Source organism: Alligator mississippiensis, chromosome 4, assembly GCF_030867095.1.
Source record: "Alligator mississippiensis isolate rAllMis1 chromosome 4, rAllMis1, whole genome shotgun sequence".
In the NCBI taxonomy this organism is placed as follows: Eukaryota; Metazoa; Chordata; order Crocodylia; family Alligatoridae; genus Alligator; species Alligator mississippiensis.
Window position 1 is genome coordinate 234,910,821 of NC_081827.1, and position 17,742 is coordinate 234,928,562.

The following is a 17,742-nucleotide window of genomic DNA, read 5'->3' on the forward strand; positions in this document are numbered from 1 at the left end:
AATTTACATTATTTAGATCAAGCTGGTCAATGTATCAAGGAGGAGTAAGGCGAAGGGTGAAAGCAATAGGGAATGGTAGTGTCCCTGTGCAGTAAATCTTACAAATCATAAGGATGGAAGAACAGAAAAAAATGAGAGAAAGACATATGAAAGTGAGAGTAAAAAAAAATATGAATACTTTTTTAAGTTACAAAATACATTGCATTAAAGACAGCTAAAGTTATAAAAAAAATACTTCCTTACTATATTTTTCAAATAAGGTATTGCAGTAATTGACATCATCTGGCAGAAACTGACACAGTCTTGAGATCATTGGTAATCCAGAAAGCTATACCCTTATTACAATGAATAAAAATTAAAATACTTTCCGCTAATGGCTAGAGACTGAGACTACAAGTCAGGGGACAGGTTTTTGTCCGGTTTCAGAAACAGACCAACTGCATGATTATAGGCAAGCAAATAACTTCAGTTCTGTCTGTGTTTGCCTCCCATGCAGTTGTCACTAAAACGTCAGTAATTATATACCTGTAGTATCATGGATAGACATCTGCATGTTAGCAGCAACAATTTGGTATATTTATAAACCTACTTTTGCACAGAATAGAATCAGATTCTCCTACAAACAGGCAAAATATAGATTGCCCATCAGTTAAAAAAACCCATTGATTTTGACACAAAAGACTAATTTCAAGTTTTAAATAGTTTTAATTCCTTTTTTTTTTAAGTGCATGACATAAGCAACGATTCTACTTAATGATTTTCTGAAAATACCCAAATCAGTGGCAGAAATCCAAATCCAGAAGTACATTAGTGAGTCATTTCCCCAAAAAGGTGTCTATGTCAACAAGTGTATGGTGTTTAGGGGTGTTTGTAAATGACACAAGATTTCCCGTTTATGCCAACGCAGCTGCATTTGTGTTTGTGCGATCAGGATTCCCCTTGCTCTAAAAATCTTTTCAGTGCATTAAACTAACACTGGGGGACATGTTTTATTTTGTGACAGTTCCTGCTTACATTGCCCTATCTTTGGATTTGCGTCATTCAAACACTAAGCGACTCAAAGACTTATAATTACTGTCTTTTGCCACCTGGTGGCACTGCACTATTTCTGTAGTTCAGGCCTTTGGCCACTGGGTGCCTTTGTTATTTGCTGCTGTTATTTTTCTTTTTCGTTTTTTGGCTTCTGCTCATCCCTCCCTCTCTCCCCTTGCTCCCACAGGGGGCAGAGGCAGGGGCTGCTACAGGGCAGGAGGGGTGGGGTTGCCTCTGAGGGCAGCACAGGGGCTGGTGCCTGTGCTCATGGAGGCTGAGCAGGCAGATGCTGCCTGGGGGAAGGCGAGGGTAGGGAGGCTGTGGTCAGCCCCATCCCTGTGCTGCATCCAGGCGGGTTTATTAAATGCAAGCCAGATATCCAGGATTTCCTCCCTGGGTTTGTTTTCCACATGGGTGCTGCTAGTTAGAACTACAGTTTGCAGAATACCTAGTGCAGTGTGTGCCTGATTGGGAGCTTAGTTTGAGATCTTGCTTTGCTTCGGTGGCAAAGGAGGAGTGGCCTATCAGAATTGTAAGGCAGGGCTGCGGGTCAGGAGTGAGGGGCACTGCGGGGCTATGGCGGGGGGCAGAGGGATGCATATCAGGATTGTGTGTGTGTTCCTAGAAATATCTCCAGTGCAATAAAGTTGCATGTTGGTCTCTGGGTGAGACAACAAAAGCGATGGAGCTCTGCCTGAGAGGTGATAATTGGCTTCTTTGAATTATAAAAACTTTTCCACAAAGCCAGGGCTTTTTAGTGGATGACAAAGTGAAGGACTTTCAAGGTAGCTAGTCTGATTAGGTGGGCAAACCAATTTTTCTTCTGTTCAGAAAAGTTCACTGACACTTGAGAGGTGATCAGGTTTTTACCTACTTCTCTGTGCTTTGGGCTGCATTGGGTGTGTAGCTGCTTTATCCTTTACCTCTGTAAAGGATATCATAAAGAATCATAAGGCAGGGCTGGTGGTAGTGGGGAGTGGGAAGGGATTCCTTGACATATTAATAGGCATGAGCACTGCTCTTAAAAAAGTAAGCCAAATACTATATAAAACATAAAACAGTATATTTGCTAATGTAACATTAATAATTATGGCTCAAGGCATATGAAGTTTGAATTAAAAGTTAATACGACTTCGTCAATACTGCTCATGTTTCAGTGTTATCTGAGGCATTTGGCCTCAGGATTCTCTATTAAAATTAGTACCAAGTGGATATCCAACTCTCATAGCAGCTTTGAAACTCTCAGCTTAGGTTAGATTTGAATAACTAAAGCAGCATCAAATGTGAAAAATTCATTCAAATAGTTTCATAGGTTTCATAGGCATTAGGGCTGGAAGGGACCTCGGAAGATCATCGAGTCCAGCCCCCCGCCCAAAGGGCAGGACGTCAGCTGGGGTCATAGGATCCCAGCAAGATAAGCATCCAGTTTCATCTTGAAGGTGTTCAATGAAGGCGCTTGAACAACCTCCGGTGGCAGGCTGTTCCAGACCTTGGGGGCTCGGACAGTAAAGAAATTCTTCCTTATGTCCAGCCTGAAACGATCTTGTAGTAGTTTGTGACCATTTGTCCTTGTCATCCCTTGGGGCGCTCTGGTGAACAAACGTTCCCCCAGATACTGGTGGTCACCCCTGATAAACTTGTAGGTGGCCATCAGATCACCCCTGAGCCTGCGCTTTTCCAGGCTAAAGAGCCCCAGGGCTCTCAGCCTGTCATCGTAGGGTCTGCTTCTCTGACCTCTGATCATGCGCGTGGCTCTTCTCTGGACTCTCTCAAGCTTCTCCACATCCTTTTTGAATTGTGGAGCCCAAAACTGGACGCAGTACTCCTGCTGCGGCCTCACTAAGGCCGAGTACAGGGGGAGAATGACGTCCCGGGATTTGCTTGAGAAGCATCTATGGATGCAAGCCAGCGTTTTGGTCGCTTTACTAGCCGCAGCACTGCATTGCAGGCTCATGTTCATCTTGTGGTCAGTGATGACCCCCAAGTCTCTTTCTACCATAGTGCTAACCAACATAGCACTGCCGAGCCTATAAGGATGCTGCGGGTTTTTTTTCCCAAGGTGGAGAACCTTGCATTTATCGGTGTTGAACACCATCAGATTCTCATCCGCCCACTTGCTGAGCCTGTCCAGCTCAGCCTGGATCATCCGCCTGTCTTCTGGTGTGGATGCTTTGCCCCAAAGTTTGGTGTCATCGGCGAACTTGGCCAGTCCGCTTCTGACTCCAGTGTCCACATCATTAATGAAGATGTTGAACAGTATGGGTCCAAGGACAGAGCCCTGGGGGACCCCACTGGTCACAGGACACCACGATGAGTGACTTCCATCAATTACTACCCTCTGGGTCCGATCCCGGAGCCAATTTTCCAGCCAGTGGATCGTGGGGGACCCAAGGCGACAATTGGCCAGTTTCTCCAAGAGACGATCATGGGACACCAGATCGAAGGCTTTTTTGAAGTCAAGATATATGATATCAATCTCATCTCCCTTGTCCAGGTGATAGGTCACCTGGTCGTAGAAGGAAATGAGATTGGTCAAGCAAGACCTACCCGCAACAAACCCGTGCTGGCTATCCCTTAAGATGTTGGCGTCGGCCAGTCCATTAAGGATGGCCTCCTTAATAAGCTTTTCTAAGATCTTCCCCGGGATAGAAGTCAGGCTGATGGGCCTATAGTTAGCCGGATCCACTTTCCTCCCTTTCTTGAAGATAGGCACCACGTTGGCCTTCTTCCAGTCTTCGGGCACTACACCAGAGCGCCAAGAGTTTTCAAAGATCCGCGCTAGAGGCTGGGCTATGATGCTCGCCAGCTCCTTGAGTACCCTGGGGTGAAGACTGTCAGGGCCGGCTGACTTGAAGGTATCCAGCTTCTCAAGATGTTCCTTCACAATCAGCATTAATGGAGGGCAGGGGATCACCCTCACCCGGACTTCCCGGCCCTGTAGCGGGCACGGGCGTCCCATGGGGCTGATGAAAGACCGATGCAAAGTACCTATTTAATAGGTTGGCTTTTTCCTGGGCATCAGTTGTCAGTTGCCCCATCTGGTTCAGCAGGGGTCCAACGTTGCCCCTGCTTTTCCTCCGGCTCCCCACATATCTGAAAAAGGACTTTTTATTGTCCTTGATGCTCAAAGCTAGCTGGAGTTCAGTTGCAGCCTTGGCTTTCCTGGTCTGCTCCCTACAGGACCGGACCAGTGCAGAATAATCCTCCTTGGAGGTGACTCCCATCCTCCATCCTTTGTAGGCCTTTCTTTTTAGCCTCAGGAGGTCTGCTAGGTCCCTGGAGAGCCAGGGGGGCTGCTGTGCCCTCTTGCTGCCTTTCCTCTGAGATGGAATAGACTTAGTTTGTGCATTGAGGATCGCTCCCTTGAGGAGCAACCACTCTTCTTGAACTCCCCTCTCCCTGTGGTCACAGTCCCTTAGGGCCTCACTGACAAGCCTCCTGAGCTTGTCAGAGTCGGCTTTCCTGAAATCAAGGACTTGCGTGTTGCTGACTGACTTGCCAGCTTTTCAGCAGATGGTGAAGGTGATCAGCTCGTGGTCGCTGTCACCCAGCTTCCCATCAATCACTAGGTCGCCGACTAGGTCCTCCCCAGTAGCCAGCACCAGGTCGAGCAGCGCTTTGCCTCCCGTTGGCCCATAGACTTCTTGAGTCAGGTAGAGGTCATCCACGCACGAGAGGAAGCTCTGCGACCGCTCAGATTTTGCTGAGCGATCCTCCCACGAGATGTCTGGGTAATTGAAGTCACCCATGACAACCATGGTCCTGGAGCAAGCTGCCTCAGCCAGTTCCTGGGCAAACTCCTGGTCTAGCTCAGGACTTTGGGTGGGAGGTCTGTAATAGACTCCCACCATTGTGTCCCCTGTGCCGTGTTCCCCACGGATTTTAACCCAGAGGGTCTCCAGCCGTCCACCCTGGTCACCAATATCGGCTTGCAGGGACGCGTAGCTTTCCTTAACATAGAGAGCTACACCCCCGCCCCTTTTCTGTACACGATCCCTCCTGTACAGGGTATAGCCATCTATCCCCGTGGTCCAGTCATGGGTGGAGTCCCACCAGGTCTCCGTGATCCCTATGACATTGTAATTGTTTGCACTGAGCAGGAGGATGAGCTCCTCCTGCTTTTTCCCCAAGCTCCTGGCATTTGTGTACAGGCAGGCAAGTGCCCCCTGGGGGGCTCCTTCCTTGCCCACAGATTTTACCAGGGCTGGGGCTGGGGTGGGCTCCCTTGAGTGCCGTGATCCACTGGCTTTGCAAGGATTGTTCAGCGGGCCAGCAGTGGCGGTAGTCCCCCCGTCCCCCAGCGGGCTTAGTTTAAAGCCCGGTGGAGCAGGCCAGCCAGTCTGGCTGAGAAGAGCCTCCTCCCTAGGGGAGAGAGGTGGAGACCATCTCTTCCCAGCAGCTCGCTGCCTCTTTCGCCAAAGAGCGGGCTGTGGTCATGAAAGCCAAAGCCTTCCTGACAAGGTATATAACTGTTGACTACACAATCCTTCCCAGTGACCTAAGCTGAGATATGCTTTGAGCCATAACTATTAAAGCAACAGTCATAACAGTTATATACCTTTTAAGAATAAACAGACTTGTTAGAGTTATTTTAAATTGGTGATTTTATTCCTGCAGAATTCATTAGAAAAAGATTTACTTGAATGAACTTTAGAAAAAATATGCAAAATATTTTAGTTTACCAGTCGATAGATAGATAATTTGGAAAAGGAAGAAAAAGAGAAGAAGGAACGGCTTGACTGTATTAGCTGTAATAGAAGAGGGAGAACTGAGGTGGGGGGCAGGACAGGTATGGTCCTATCTTCTTCCTTGGAAGTTTAAAGAAAAAATTAGCAATTTCTCTTTCATGGAAGAAGTCATGGTGAGGCACTAGGATAATGATGGACGTGGTATATAACCTGGATAGATCAGAGGAAAAATTAAAGATTCATGTTTTTATTAATTGAAGTGGTGGGACATTGATATGAGAATATGGCAAAACAAGGAAAGGTCATATGTGTACATGTACATTTGAGACATGTTAGTACCAGAGTGATAAGAAACACTGAAGTTTTGAATGAGGATACGTGTATTAAAAAAAAAAAAAAGGGGTGGGGGGGGTGGCACAGCTACATTTAGACCATGGAGGAACATGAGAAGAGAGAGGAAAGGAATAGGGAAGAAAGATTTATCAAAACCTCATGTTCAAGTAGCAATCATAAATGTAGAAAAGAGCAACAAAGTGTTCTTGTAAAAAAAATCTTAAGGGTACTTATCATAGAATCATAGAAGTAGGGTCGGAAGGGACCTTGTAGATCTTCAAGTCAGACCCCTGCCTGGGCAGGAGAGAAACTGGGCTCAAGTGACCCTAGCCATGTAGGCATCGAGCCACTTCTTAAAGACCCCCAGAGTAGGAGCCAGCACCACTTCCCTTGGAAGTTGGTTCCAGATCCTAGCTGCCCTAACTGTGAAGTAGTTCCTACGGATGTCTAATCTAAGCCTACTCTCCAACAACTTGTGGCCATTATTTCTTGTTATCCCGGGGGGCGCTGGGGGAAACAAGGTCTCCCCCAAACCCTTCTGAGTTTATAGAAATAGTAGTTTATACACTTAACCCCTAGTGAGTTTATAGATGGTCACAAGGTCCCCCCTCAGCCTTCTCTTGTGAAGGCTGGACAGGTTCAGGTCCCATAGCCTCTCATTGTAGGTTCTGCCCTGCTGTCCCTGGATCATGTGAGTGGCCCTCCTCTGGACCCTCTCAATGTTGTCCACATCCCTCTTGAAGTGGGGCACCCAGAACTGGACACAGTATTCCAGCTGTGGCCTGACCAGTGTCACGTAGAGGGGGAGGATCACCTCCTTGGCCCTACTTGAGATGTACCTGTGGATGCACGATAGGGTCCAGTTAGCCCTGCCGACTGTGACCTCGCATTGTCGGCCCATGTTCATCTTGGAGTCAATGATGACTCCAAGATCCCTCTCTGCCTCCGTGCTCTCAAGAAGGGAGTTTCCCATCTTATAAGTGTGTTGCCGGTTACTACTGCCCAAGTGCAGCACCGTGCACTTGTCCATATTGAAAGCATATGCCTCTCTAAATAAGTTAATATCTAACAATGGTGTTCAAACCTTGGGCCACAAGCCAGATCAGGCCCCCCAGAGCCTTGTCACCCAGTTCATGGAGCTCCTTGTGGGTCTGTGGGACATGGCCCTGCATGCTACATTCAGTGTAGAGTGTGGTGCAGGACCTGATCCCAGTGCATGGACCTAGATGAATATCTTGGAGTCCCAGAGCCTGATCCCAGTGCACAGGGCCAGGTAGAGGTGGAGTTATGGGGACATGTGAGACCAAGAAGAGGCAGTGCAGGGTTCCAGGGCCAAGATCCCAGTGTGCAGGGCCAAGCAGAACTGGTATGGGATTCCAGAGCCTTCATCCCAGCAGGCAGGGCTAAGCAGGGGAGGTGCAGGGTCCTGGGGCCCTGAATCCAGAACATGGGGTGGTTCAGTATGGAGGCATGATCCTGGTGCATGGAGTTGGATACAGCCTGTGGCCCAACCCCCCATCACTCATGTGGCCCATGGGACCAAAAGATTGAACTCCACTGGCCTATAATGTACCGCCCTGCCCTACCTTCTTCCTGACTTCAGGTGAACAAAGCTAACTACCTCTGTCTGCTCATGAAGGTTGGATTAGGTTTAGGTTGGATATTGGGAAAAACTTTCTCACTAGGAGGGTGGTGAAGCACTGGAACAGGGTACCTAGAGAGGTGGTGCAGTCTCCATCCTTAGATTCATAGATGTTAGGGTCGGAAGGGACCTCAATAGATCATCGAGTCCGACCCCCTGCATAAGCAGGAAAGAGTGCTGGGTCTAGATGACCCCAGCTAGGTACTCATCTAACCTCCTCTTGAAGACCCCCAGGGTAGGGGAGAGCACCACCTCCCTTGGGAGCCCGTTCCACACCTTGGCCACTCGAACTGTGAAGAAGTTCTTCCTAATGTCCAATCTAAATCTGCTCTCTGCTAGCTTGTGGCCATTGTTTCTTGTAACCCCCAGGGGTGCCTTGGTGAATAAAACCTCACCAATTCCCTTCTGTGCCCCCGTGATGAACTTAAAGGCAGCCACAAGGTCGCCTCTCAACCTTCTCTTGCGGAGGCTGAAAAGGTCCAGTTTCTCTAGTCTCTCCTCGTAGGGCTTGGTCTGCAGGCCCTTGACCATACGAGTTGCCGTTCTCTGGATCCTCTCCAGGTTATCCTCATCCTTCTTGAAGTGCGGCACCCAGAATTGCACGCAGTACTCCAACTGCGTTCTGACCAGCACCCGATAGAGGGGAAGTATCACCTCCTTGGACCTATTCGTCATGCATCTGCTGATGCACGATAAAGTGCCATTGGCTTTTCTGATGGCTTCGTCACACTGCCGGCTCATGTTCATCTTGGAGTCCACTAGGACTGCAAGATCCCTTTCCACCTCTGTGCCACCCAGCAGGTCATTCCCTAGGCTGTAGGTGTGCTGGACATTTTTCCTCCCTAGGTGCAGCATTTTGCATTTCTCCTTGTTGAACTGCATCCTGTTGTTTTCTGCCCACTAGTCCAACCTATCCAGGTCTGCCTGCAGCTGTTCCCTGCCCTCCGGCGTGTCCACTTCTCCCCATAGCTTTGTGTCATCTGCAAACTTGGACAGAGTACATTTGACTCCCTCGTCCAAGTCACTGATGAAGACATTAAAGATTATTGGTCCAAGGACCGAGCCCTGCGGGACCTCACTGCCCACACCCTTCCAGGTCGAGACCGACCCATCCACCACGACTCTGTAGGTGCGACCCTCTAGCCAATTCGCCATCCACCGGACTATGTAGTCATCCACATAACAGCCTCTTAACTTGTTCACCAGTAATGGGTGGGATACCGTATCGAAGGCCTTCCTGAAGTCTAAGTATACGACATCCACCCCTCCTCCTGTGTCCAGGCGTTTCGTAACCTGGTCATAGAAAGAGACTAAATTGGTCAGGCACGATCTGCCCGCCACAAACCCGTGCTGGTTTCCCCTCAGCATAATTTGCCCTGCCGGGCTCTCACAAATGTGAGCCTTGATAATTTTTTCAAAGACTTTACCAAGGATGGAGGTGAGACTGACTGGCCTATAGTTGCCCGGGTCCTCCTTCCTCCCCTTTTTGAAAATGGGGACCACGTTAGCCCTTTTCCAGTCCTCCGGAACTTGGCCCGTGCACCATGAGCATTCGAATATTCCCGCCAGTGGCTCTGCAATGATGTCGGCCAGTGCCTTCAGCACCCTCGGATGGAGCTCCTCCAGGCCTGCCGACTTAAAGGCATCCAGTTCTTCCAAGTGACTCTGCACCACCTCAGGATCTACGTATGGAAGTCTGGCATCTTGCTGCTGCCTCTCTACAACCCCAGTGAGAGACTTGTCGTGCCCCTCACTTAGGAACACTGAGGCAAAGAACTCATTGAGGAGTTCAGCCTTGTCCCCCCTGTCTGTCACCAATTGTTTCTGCCCATTTAGCAGGGGTCCTATTCCTCCCTGGGCCTTCCTTTTACTCCCTATATATCTAAAGAACAATTTCTTGTTGTCTTTTACTTGGGTTGCCATCCTCAGCTCCATGGTAGCTTTGGCCCGTCTAACTGCCTCCCTACAAGCACGAGCAGAGGAGGTATATTCATCTTTAGTGATCTCACCTTGTTTCCACTTTTTATGTGCTCCCCTTTTGGCCCTTAGGCTGCCCTGGATTTTTCTGGTCAGTCATGGAAGCCTCCTGGCCCCTTTCCCTCTTTTGCCTCGCTCGGGGATCGTCTTGCTTTGTGCCCGAAGGATCGTTTCCTTAAGGCACAGCCACCCTTCTTGGGCTCCCATCCCTTCAAAACTCCTACTCTGCAGTGCGTCCTTGACTAATCGCCTGAGTGCATTGAGATCAGCTTTCCTAAAGTCTAGCACTTTCACCCTACTAGTTACCTTACCCACTCGATGTCTTATGTTGAATTCTATTATTAGGTGATCACTGTCTCCCAAATGGCTACCGATCTGGGGGTCCCCTATCATGTCATCCCCTATTGCCAATACCAGATCCAGTATGGCATTCTCCCTAGTGGGACCATGCACCTACTGTGTCAGGTGGAGGTCCTGTACACAGGTTAGAAACCTGCGTGAGCGATGGGACCTTGCTGTCTGCGTCTCCCAGCAGATGTCCGGGTAGTTTAGGTCCCCCATGACTACCGCCTCTTTAGCTTTTATGGCCTCCGAGAGTTGCCTCAGGAGCCCCGCATCTATTTCTTCCCCTTGGTGTGGGGGTCTGTAGCAGACCCCTACCACCAAATCCCTTTCTCCTTGCCCCCCATGTAGCCTAACCCTCAATCCTTCTACTTCCTCAACCTTGGATTCTGTCTTGATGAGGGTTGATGTATATTGCTCACTGACATAAAGTGCAACCCCCCCACCTTTCTTCCCCGACCTGTCCTTTCTATACAATCTATAGCCCTCAATATGTACTGCCCAGTCGTGGGATGAATCCCACCAGGTTTCTGTTAGCCCCATTAAGTCATAGGTGTTTAGTGCAAGCAGGAGTGCTAGTTCATCCTGCTTGTTCCCCATGGTCCTAGCATTAGTATAGAGGCACTTGAGCCCTGTGACTGGTGCCTTTGCTGCCCCCCCGCTCTGAGTCCCAAGGGGCCCATTGTTTCTTACCTTCTTGTTTCTTACCTGTTCTGTAGTGCTGGCCTCCCCATGGCTTTCAGGTTTCCAATGTTCTCCTTCTTCAGGCTGAGCTGTCCTTGTGGGTGCCACATGGTTTGGTGGTCCACAGCTTCCCCTCCCTCGTACTCCCCTCCCGCTGATAAGCCTAGTTTAAAGACCGCCGGAGGAGATCCGCCAACCTAGTAGAAAACACACGCTTACCTTTGGGGGACAGGTGAAGCCCATCCCAGCTGAGCATGTCCCTCGTCGTGATGTGCGGGTCATTGTCCAGGAAGCCGAAGCCTGCCTTGAGACACCACTGCCGAAGCCGCCAGTTGGTTTCTCGGATGCAGTTCTCCTGCCATCTTCCTCGTCCGGTCACTGGTAGGATGGAAGAGAAAACCACCTGTGCACCGAACTCCTTCAGCACACCGCCCAGAGCATGGTAGTCCGCCATCAGGTGATCAGGGGTTCTCCTGGCCACATTATTAGTACCCACATGGACTAGGACCATGGGGTAGTAATCGGTGGGCTTGATCCTGGCCTGGATTACCTCCATCACATCCCGAATCTTTGCTCCAGGGAGGCAGCATACCTCTTGTGCTGAGGGGTCCTGGCGACAGATGGGTCCTTCTGTACCTCTCAGGATGGAGTCGCCTATGACGAGCACTCGTCGCCTCCTCTTCTGGGTCCTTGTGGATCTCTTGATCTGTTCGGAGTGTGAAGAACGTGGTGTTTCTTCTTGCCCAAGGGTTTCTTCCTCCCCTTCCATCTCCTGCAGGGTCGCCAGGGCCTCGTACCTGTTCACCAGTCGGACTAGAGAAGCTGGTACCAGTTCGCTGCCAGCTGCTCCGGTCCTGGCTGTGACCATCTGCCACTCTGCTGTGGCGGGCACTCCCCGAGCTGCTTCTTCCTTCAGTGCCTGGGCCTGCAGGGAAAAGAAATAACTGTCAATTTCATCCTCCGCCTCCCTGATCCCCCTCAGCCTGCTAACCTCCTCCCAGAGCTCCCTCACCTGCGCCTCCAGAGCCCTAAGATGGGCACCTGCTGGACAGGTGTGGGGGCCCCCAATCTCTGCCCCCCCCCCGCCCTTGGAGGCTTTTAAGACATGACTTGACAAAGCATTGGCTGGAATGATCTAGTTGGGCATTGTCCTGCTTTGAGCCGGGGGGGGGGGGGTTGGACTAGATATGGCCTCCTGAGGTCCCTTCCAACCCTAATCTTCTATGATTCTATGAAAGAAAAACAGTAAAAGTGGTAATTGACCTGGTGCACCAGGAAAATCAAGGACAATTAAGAGAAGTCACTATAATGACTATGGTGAAATGAGTGCTGTTTCAGAGGCAAGAGGTGGTGAAAGCTGGCTTTGAGGAGATCAAGGAAAATAGTATTAGAACTTTGTGCACTACAAAGAGTTCATTTAAAGCAGGGGCGGGCAATTATTTGGGGTAGAGGGCCACTTACTAAGTTTTGGCAAGCCATCAAGGGCCACATGACAGTCAGCCAAGGGCAGATAATATTAATTTTCTAAATTTTGTAGGGGCCCCACGGGCCAGATAGAATGGCCTGGCAGGCTGCATCTGGCCCCCGGGCTGCATTTTGCCCACCCCTGATTTAAGAAGTTTAGAAATAAAGGAGATGACATAGTGAAAAATGTGGTGGAGTGATGGATACAGTAAACAACAGCCTGACTGTATGTGGAGAGAAAGGGAGAAAAAAAGGGACTCATAAGGAAAAAAAAAAAAGGAATGTTTATGGGAGATAATAGGGGCTTAGATGGCAAATCAAAACAATCAATGTGGTCTGAAGATTAAAGAGGTCAGAAGAGAGGCTTAAAAGATAAGATGATGGAAAACAAGTTCTGGGTCTACACAGTTGTTTTCAAAAAAAGTTTAGAAAGTTTTTTGTTGAGAAAAAGTCATGAGAAATGAAAGAGTTTAATGAAAGGGTAAAAGGTAAAACAAAGTGTTGTCAGGTTGAAAGATATGAGATTATGTAAGAAATGAGTAATAGAATATAGAATAATGTGCATAAGATTGTAGAGGTAAAGGTAACAAAGCAGAATCATGCATATGTTTTTGAATGATCAAAAAAAAGAATACTATGTCATTTGGCATGTTAGTGTAATATGCCTCACAAGACACCTTTTTTTTTGGGGGGGGGGGGGGGTTGTTGTGATCCAATATTTGTAAGTTTCACAAAAAGAGAGGAAATTCCACAACAGTTGAATGTTCAGTATATCCTCACTTGTTCTTTGGCAACTATGAAAATTCAGTCTGCTTAGATAATTTCAAGAGCTTTTCACTTCTTAGCTTTAAAATCACACCTTGACCATATAAATAATGAACTATAAAACTATATTTTATGTTTAATAAAATGTCTAATGGTAGATTATCTGTTTTTTTTTAAATATAAAATCATGTGCAAAATGCAAAATCAGATAGCTACAACCTTTGGGGTATGCACTTCACAGTGTTAGTCTATTAGAGTCCTTGAATCAAAGCATGTTGATTTACAATGTAACATAATGTTTTCTACTATAAAATAATGTCAGACTTAAATACAACTTTTGTACTGCTATCAGAAATGAATGTTATGTTCTAATTTTATTTATTTTTATCATAAAACAGTTTTCTGTGTTTGAAATAGGGAGACCTACCTGCAGCTGTGCACTGGGTTTCACAGGACCAAACTGCAACCAGACAGTTTGTGATCATTTTTGTCAAAATGGAGGAACCTGCAGTTTCACTGCTGGAAATCAGCCCTATTGTCACTGCCTGCCGGAGTACACTGGAGACAGATGTCAATATTGTAAGTAATACAGCACATGTCTGGGAACTCTGTAGCATGTTGAAAGGCTCACCAAATGGAAATGTAATGTGAGCTTTGTGCCTGTGGGTTTTTTTCTGCTTTGCCAAATTTTAATCACATGTTAAAAAGTTTGTATAATCACAAGTGAAACTAATTTTGTAGATTCCGCTGATGCTTAATGATGGCAAAACAGCTGTACAATTGGCAGGAGCATTGGTATAGAAAATTTTTTTGTAAGTCAGGAGTGAGGTTTGAGACCTTGTATGTTGGCACAGTCTGCAGTTCACCAAGTGTTCTTGGTAAATACAATAAACAGCATTAATTAATAGATTTGACATTTTCCAGTGCTGGATAATACGGATAAGAATTTCTGTTATGGGGTATACATCTAAAACAAAAATATCTATTTTATATTTATAAAAATTTCCTAGGAGGCAATAGTTTCAGTTGTACCTGTATTCATAATTAAAGTGTAGAAGGCTTTACTCCTGCATACAGTTTACATATCACTAATGCTACTAATATACTAATGTATAAATATACATGAGACTGGACATACACCTTGCTGGGGTTATTTGATCCTAGCAGTCTTTCCTGCCCAGATCAGGAGGGACTGGGCCCAATGATCTCACAAGGTCCCTTCTAGCCCTAAACTTCTGTGAATCTGTCCATCACTAATATCTAGAATGACATTGTACAGTAAAACAACTTTTTTTACCATTTCAAACAAGGTGATAAAATCACTAATATTTTGTAAATTGGTTCCTGTATATTACAGATGCAATATTAATGAAACTGAGAAAGAGTTGTTTTTAATAGGAATAGTCATGGTTTATGTTATCCTTTATCGTCTATGAATAGCCTAAACTATTTCTCCATTACTGTCCTGACTCTCTTTTTCACATCATTTCTAACCCATTAATCAAAGTATCTGCAACTTTTGTCTTGACTTCTTCACTGACTCCATTCTGAATTTTCTCCTAAATGATTGCTACTTTCAACAGTCTAATTAAATTGTACTCATTGTCTTTGGTAATTATCTCTTTTTGACTAAGTCTCATGATCTGTATTCCATTTTTTACTACTATCCCTCAGTGACATCCTGCTGTCTACTACCTTACTTGCTTCTTTCCTCTTTTAAATCTTTTCTTATCTCTCAGTGAGCATGCCTTATGCTAGTTCCTGACACTCCTCCTTCCCCTTCCACTCTGTGTAGGGATTCAGGATGCTCTTTGTGGCCCAATCTTTTTTCTACCCAGCATGTAGTCCACCTGTGGATCTCATGACCACAGAAGTTGTAGAGCCAGATAGCATATCCAGATCAAAAAGGGACTAGATAAGTTCATGGTTGAGAGATCAATTAATAGCTATTAAGCAGAGCAGTTAGTGATATGGCATCTCTAAACCAATGATGGTGGATGCCAGGGATGGTTAATGAACAGGGGATAGATCATTCTAGATATAGCCTATTTAATGCTCTCTATCTAAAGCATCTATCACTGCCACTGTCAGGGCCTTGTTATATGATAATTGTGGGCAGCTCCAGAAGCTCTTAATGCCTGGATTGTCTTGGCATTACACCTGAAACTAGTTTTACTCACGCATTATGTGGCTTAAAGTAATGTCACTCCAGGGCAGGATTATCTCTGATTCCTGCCCCCCCCAGTTAGTATCCACTGCTTCTCCACCCTCTCCAGCATCCCAGATCTCTGCTCACTGCCCCTCTGCCCCCTCTTCCCTGCTTGTTTGTGGCTGCCTATGTTGTCTGTCCTGGAGGGAGCTGTTAGGGAAGGGTTAACCTACTTGCCTGGCTACCACTGCTACTGCTGCTACTTTTTGGGCTGGGCTCAGCCTAGAAAAGAGTAACAGCCAGCAGCTCTGCTGGCAGGACCCATACAAGCAGGTTAACCCTCCCCAGACTGCTCCCCTGGGACAGACTGCATGGGTAGCCACAAGTAAGGGGAGGGTGGTAGGGGAAAGCCCTAGGGGCCAGGGGGGCAGCCCAGAATAGGAAGGGAGGGATTCTTACCTTTTAGTTCTCCAGGCCCCTGCTGGCCTAAAGTGCAACTACTCCAAATTCAAGCTAGCACTAACATGGACATGAACAACGAGTGCCCCCGGAGGCTGGGGAGACATGGCGACTGCCCTCAGGTGGTGGTGGTGGGGGTGTTCTGACAGTGAGTGTGGGCTGGGGAGCTTGTTTCCAGTCCCCTCTCTGTAATCACAGAGCAGGGCCTGGGAACAAACTACCAGACCCCACTCCATGAGTGGGGATTGGGGGCTGGAAGCTCCTTGATGCTGGGGCAGGGGGGCATTTTCCACACCTGGGCACACAGGGCAGGTGCTGGGGACCTTGTTCCCCACCCAGCTCTGTGAGAATGGAGCTGGGGGGAACAGGCTAGGGAGTTTGTTCCCCACCCCAGCTCCACACTCAAAGCTGGGAAGGGAACAATCTCCCTAGCCCCTGCCAGCAGATAGCTCCCAGCACCAGCTCTGTGACTGCCAGGCCACTGCTGGGTGATGCTGATCTCCTAGACTGAGCTTCACAGTCACAGGACTGCTGCTGGGAGATGCTTATCTCCCAGCCCAAGCTCTGTGCTCACAGAGCTCTGGCTGAGAGACCCTTATCTCCCAGCCTGAGCCCTGTGACCATGAAGCTTGGGTTGGGACATAAGGGTCTTGCAGCCCAAGCCCCATGACTGTAGGCTAGGGCTGGGAAATAAGGATCTCTGAGGCCCCTGCTCCCCAACTGCAATGACAGAGTGGGGGCATAGAGATAAGGATCTCCCCACTCAGGAGCACTGGGATCTCCCAGCCCCCACTCTGCAATCATGATCATGATTGGGGAGCAAGGGGCTTAGAGATCCCCCTGGTGGATGGCTAACTAGGAGCAGATTTTGCTCCCAGTCAGGTGTTTACATGAGCATGCTAGTAGCACTGTTACTAATGCAGAGTAAAATTGCTACTTGCATTTGCAGTTAGCAAATGTACTTGGTGTTAGGGAGTTTGATGCAAAGTAAGCATGTGCACATGTAGATACACATGCTTACTTCACAGTAAACTAAACTAATGCAAAGTTAAGCATCTTCTGTAGATGCACCCACAGTGTAAAATGTAACAGGGCCCTTAGATACAGGATACTGGGCTAGATGGACCATTTTTGTGATCCATTATGGTACTTCTTATGTTCTTACTCCTCTTCTCTCTACAATCTTTCTAAGTAAGGTCATTGAGCAGCATATCTCACCTCCCATCTATTTTTCCAATGAGACAAAAGCCTTCTTCTGTTCAGCTGTACTTTAAAAATTTGCCCTGATATTTTCTCTTCCATGGCTCATATTTACCAAGCTTAAAACAACTAAAAATCTGAGGTCTGTGTTTTTATTTTAAAACCTCTTCTCTTTCTCATTCCTTATCTTCTGCATCCTTATTGAATCCCATCTTCCCTCTCACTTGTACAGGGAAATGTTATCTTTCATCTTTTTTTCATATACTTTTATTTCCATATTGAATCCAAATCCTTATTACGTCTTCCAAACAATTTATGAAAAAATCTTCGTATTTCTTTTTGTTGACATGGCCAAAATCTCTTTATACATAAAACTCTTTTAAAAAATTCCCATCGTTAATTCTATGATATAGTTCTCTCCATAGTCTTTGATATTGGATTACACTTCCTGTCTTAACAATAATTCTGTAAATTTATCTTCTTTACATGTTAATCAAGCCCCATCTTTCTTACATTATTAAAGATATCTAGAATTGAATTATCTTAGAAAAAATTTCAAAGGGAAAGTAGTATTTCAGAAAGCCCTCAAAATATTTTATAATAGTTGACAAAAAGTCTTTCTGAAGAAATATTTCTGTCCTTTAGGACCATAACCACTACCATTACCTATAAAAGGGAAGCTCCTGTGAGATAGTAGTGGGCACCTTGGAAAGTCAACTGAAAAACAGGATTTCCTGATTTTCTGAATAATTTGGGGGGTTTAAAAAATACTGGAACAATAAAATTATTGTTATAGTGATTACCAGGGATCCAGATTTACCATTTCCATGGACAAATGGAGAAAAATGCAGATTTTCCCCTTTACCCATAGAAAACATGGATTTCTCATTCTAATGGAGAAACCCACAGATTTTGTAGTTTGTGAAGAGATCTCTGCAGGCTGACAGAGTTTCAGCCTGTAAGGGGCTGGGAAGGAGCAGGAGGAGGGCAGGCAGTCTGGAGAGCAG

The 17,742-nt window shown here is 46.9% G+C and overlaps 1 protein-coding gene across 5 annotated transcripts in view; it reads left to right on the top strand.

The window, feature by feature from the left end:
* The window catches only part of LRP1B (LDL receptor related protein 1B), a 1,609,743-nt gene that overhangs the window by 1,541,238 nt on the left and 50,763 nt on the right, over positions 1-17,742 (top strand). For all 5 annotated transcript variants that reach the window (XM_019480601.2, XM_059727405.1, XM_059727406.1 and 2 more), the window contains one exon: positions 13,345-13,506. In XM_019480601.2, the coding sequence (XP_019336146.2) occupies positions 13,345-13,506 (162 nt within the window). The remainder of the gene's footprint in view (positions 1-13,344; positions 13,507-17,742) is intronic.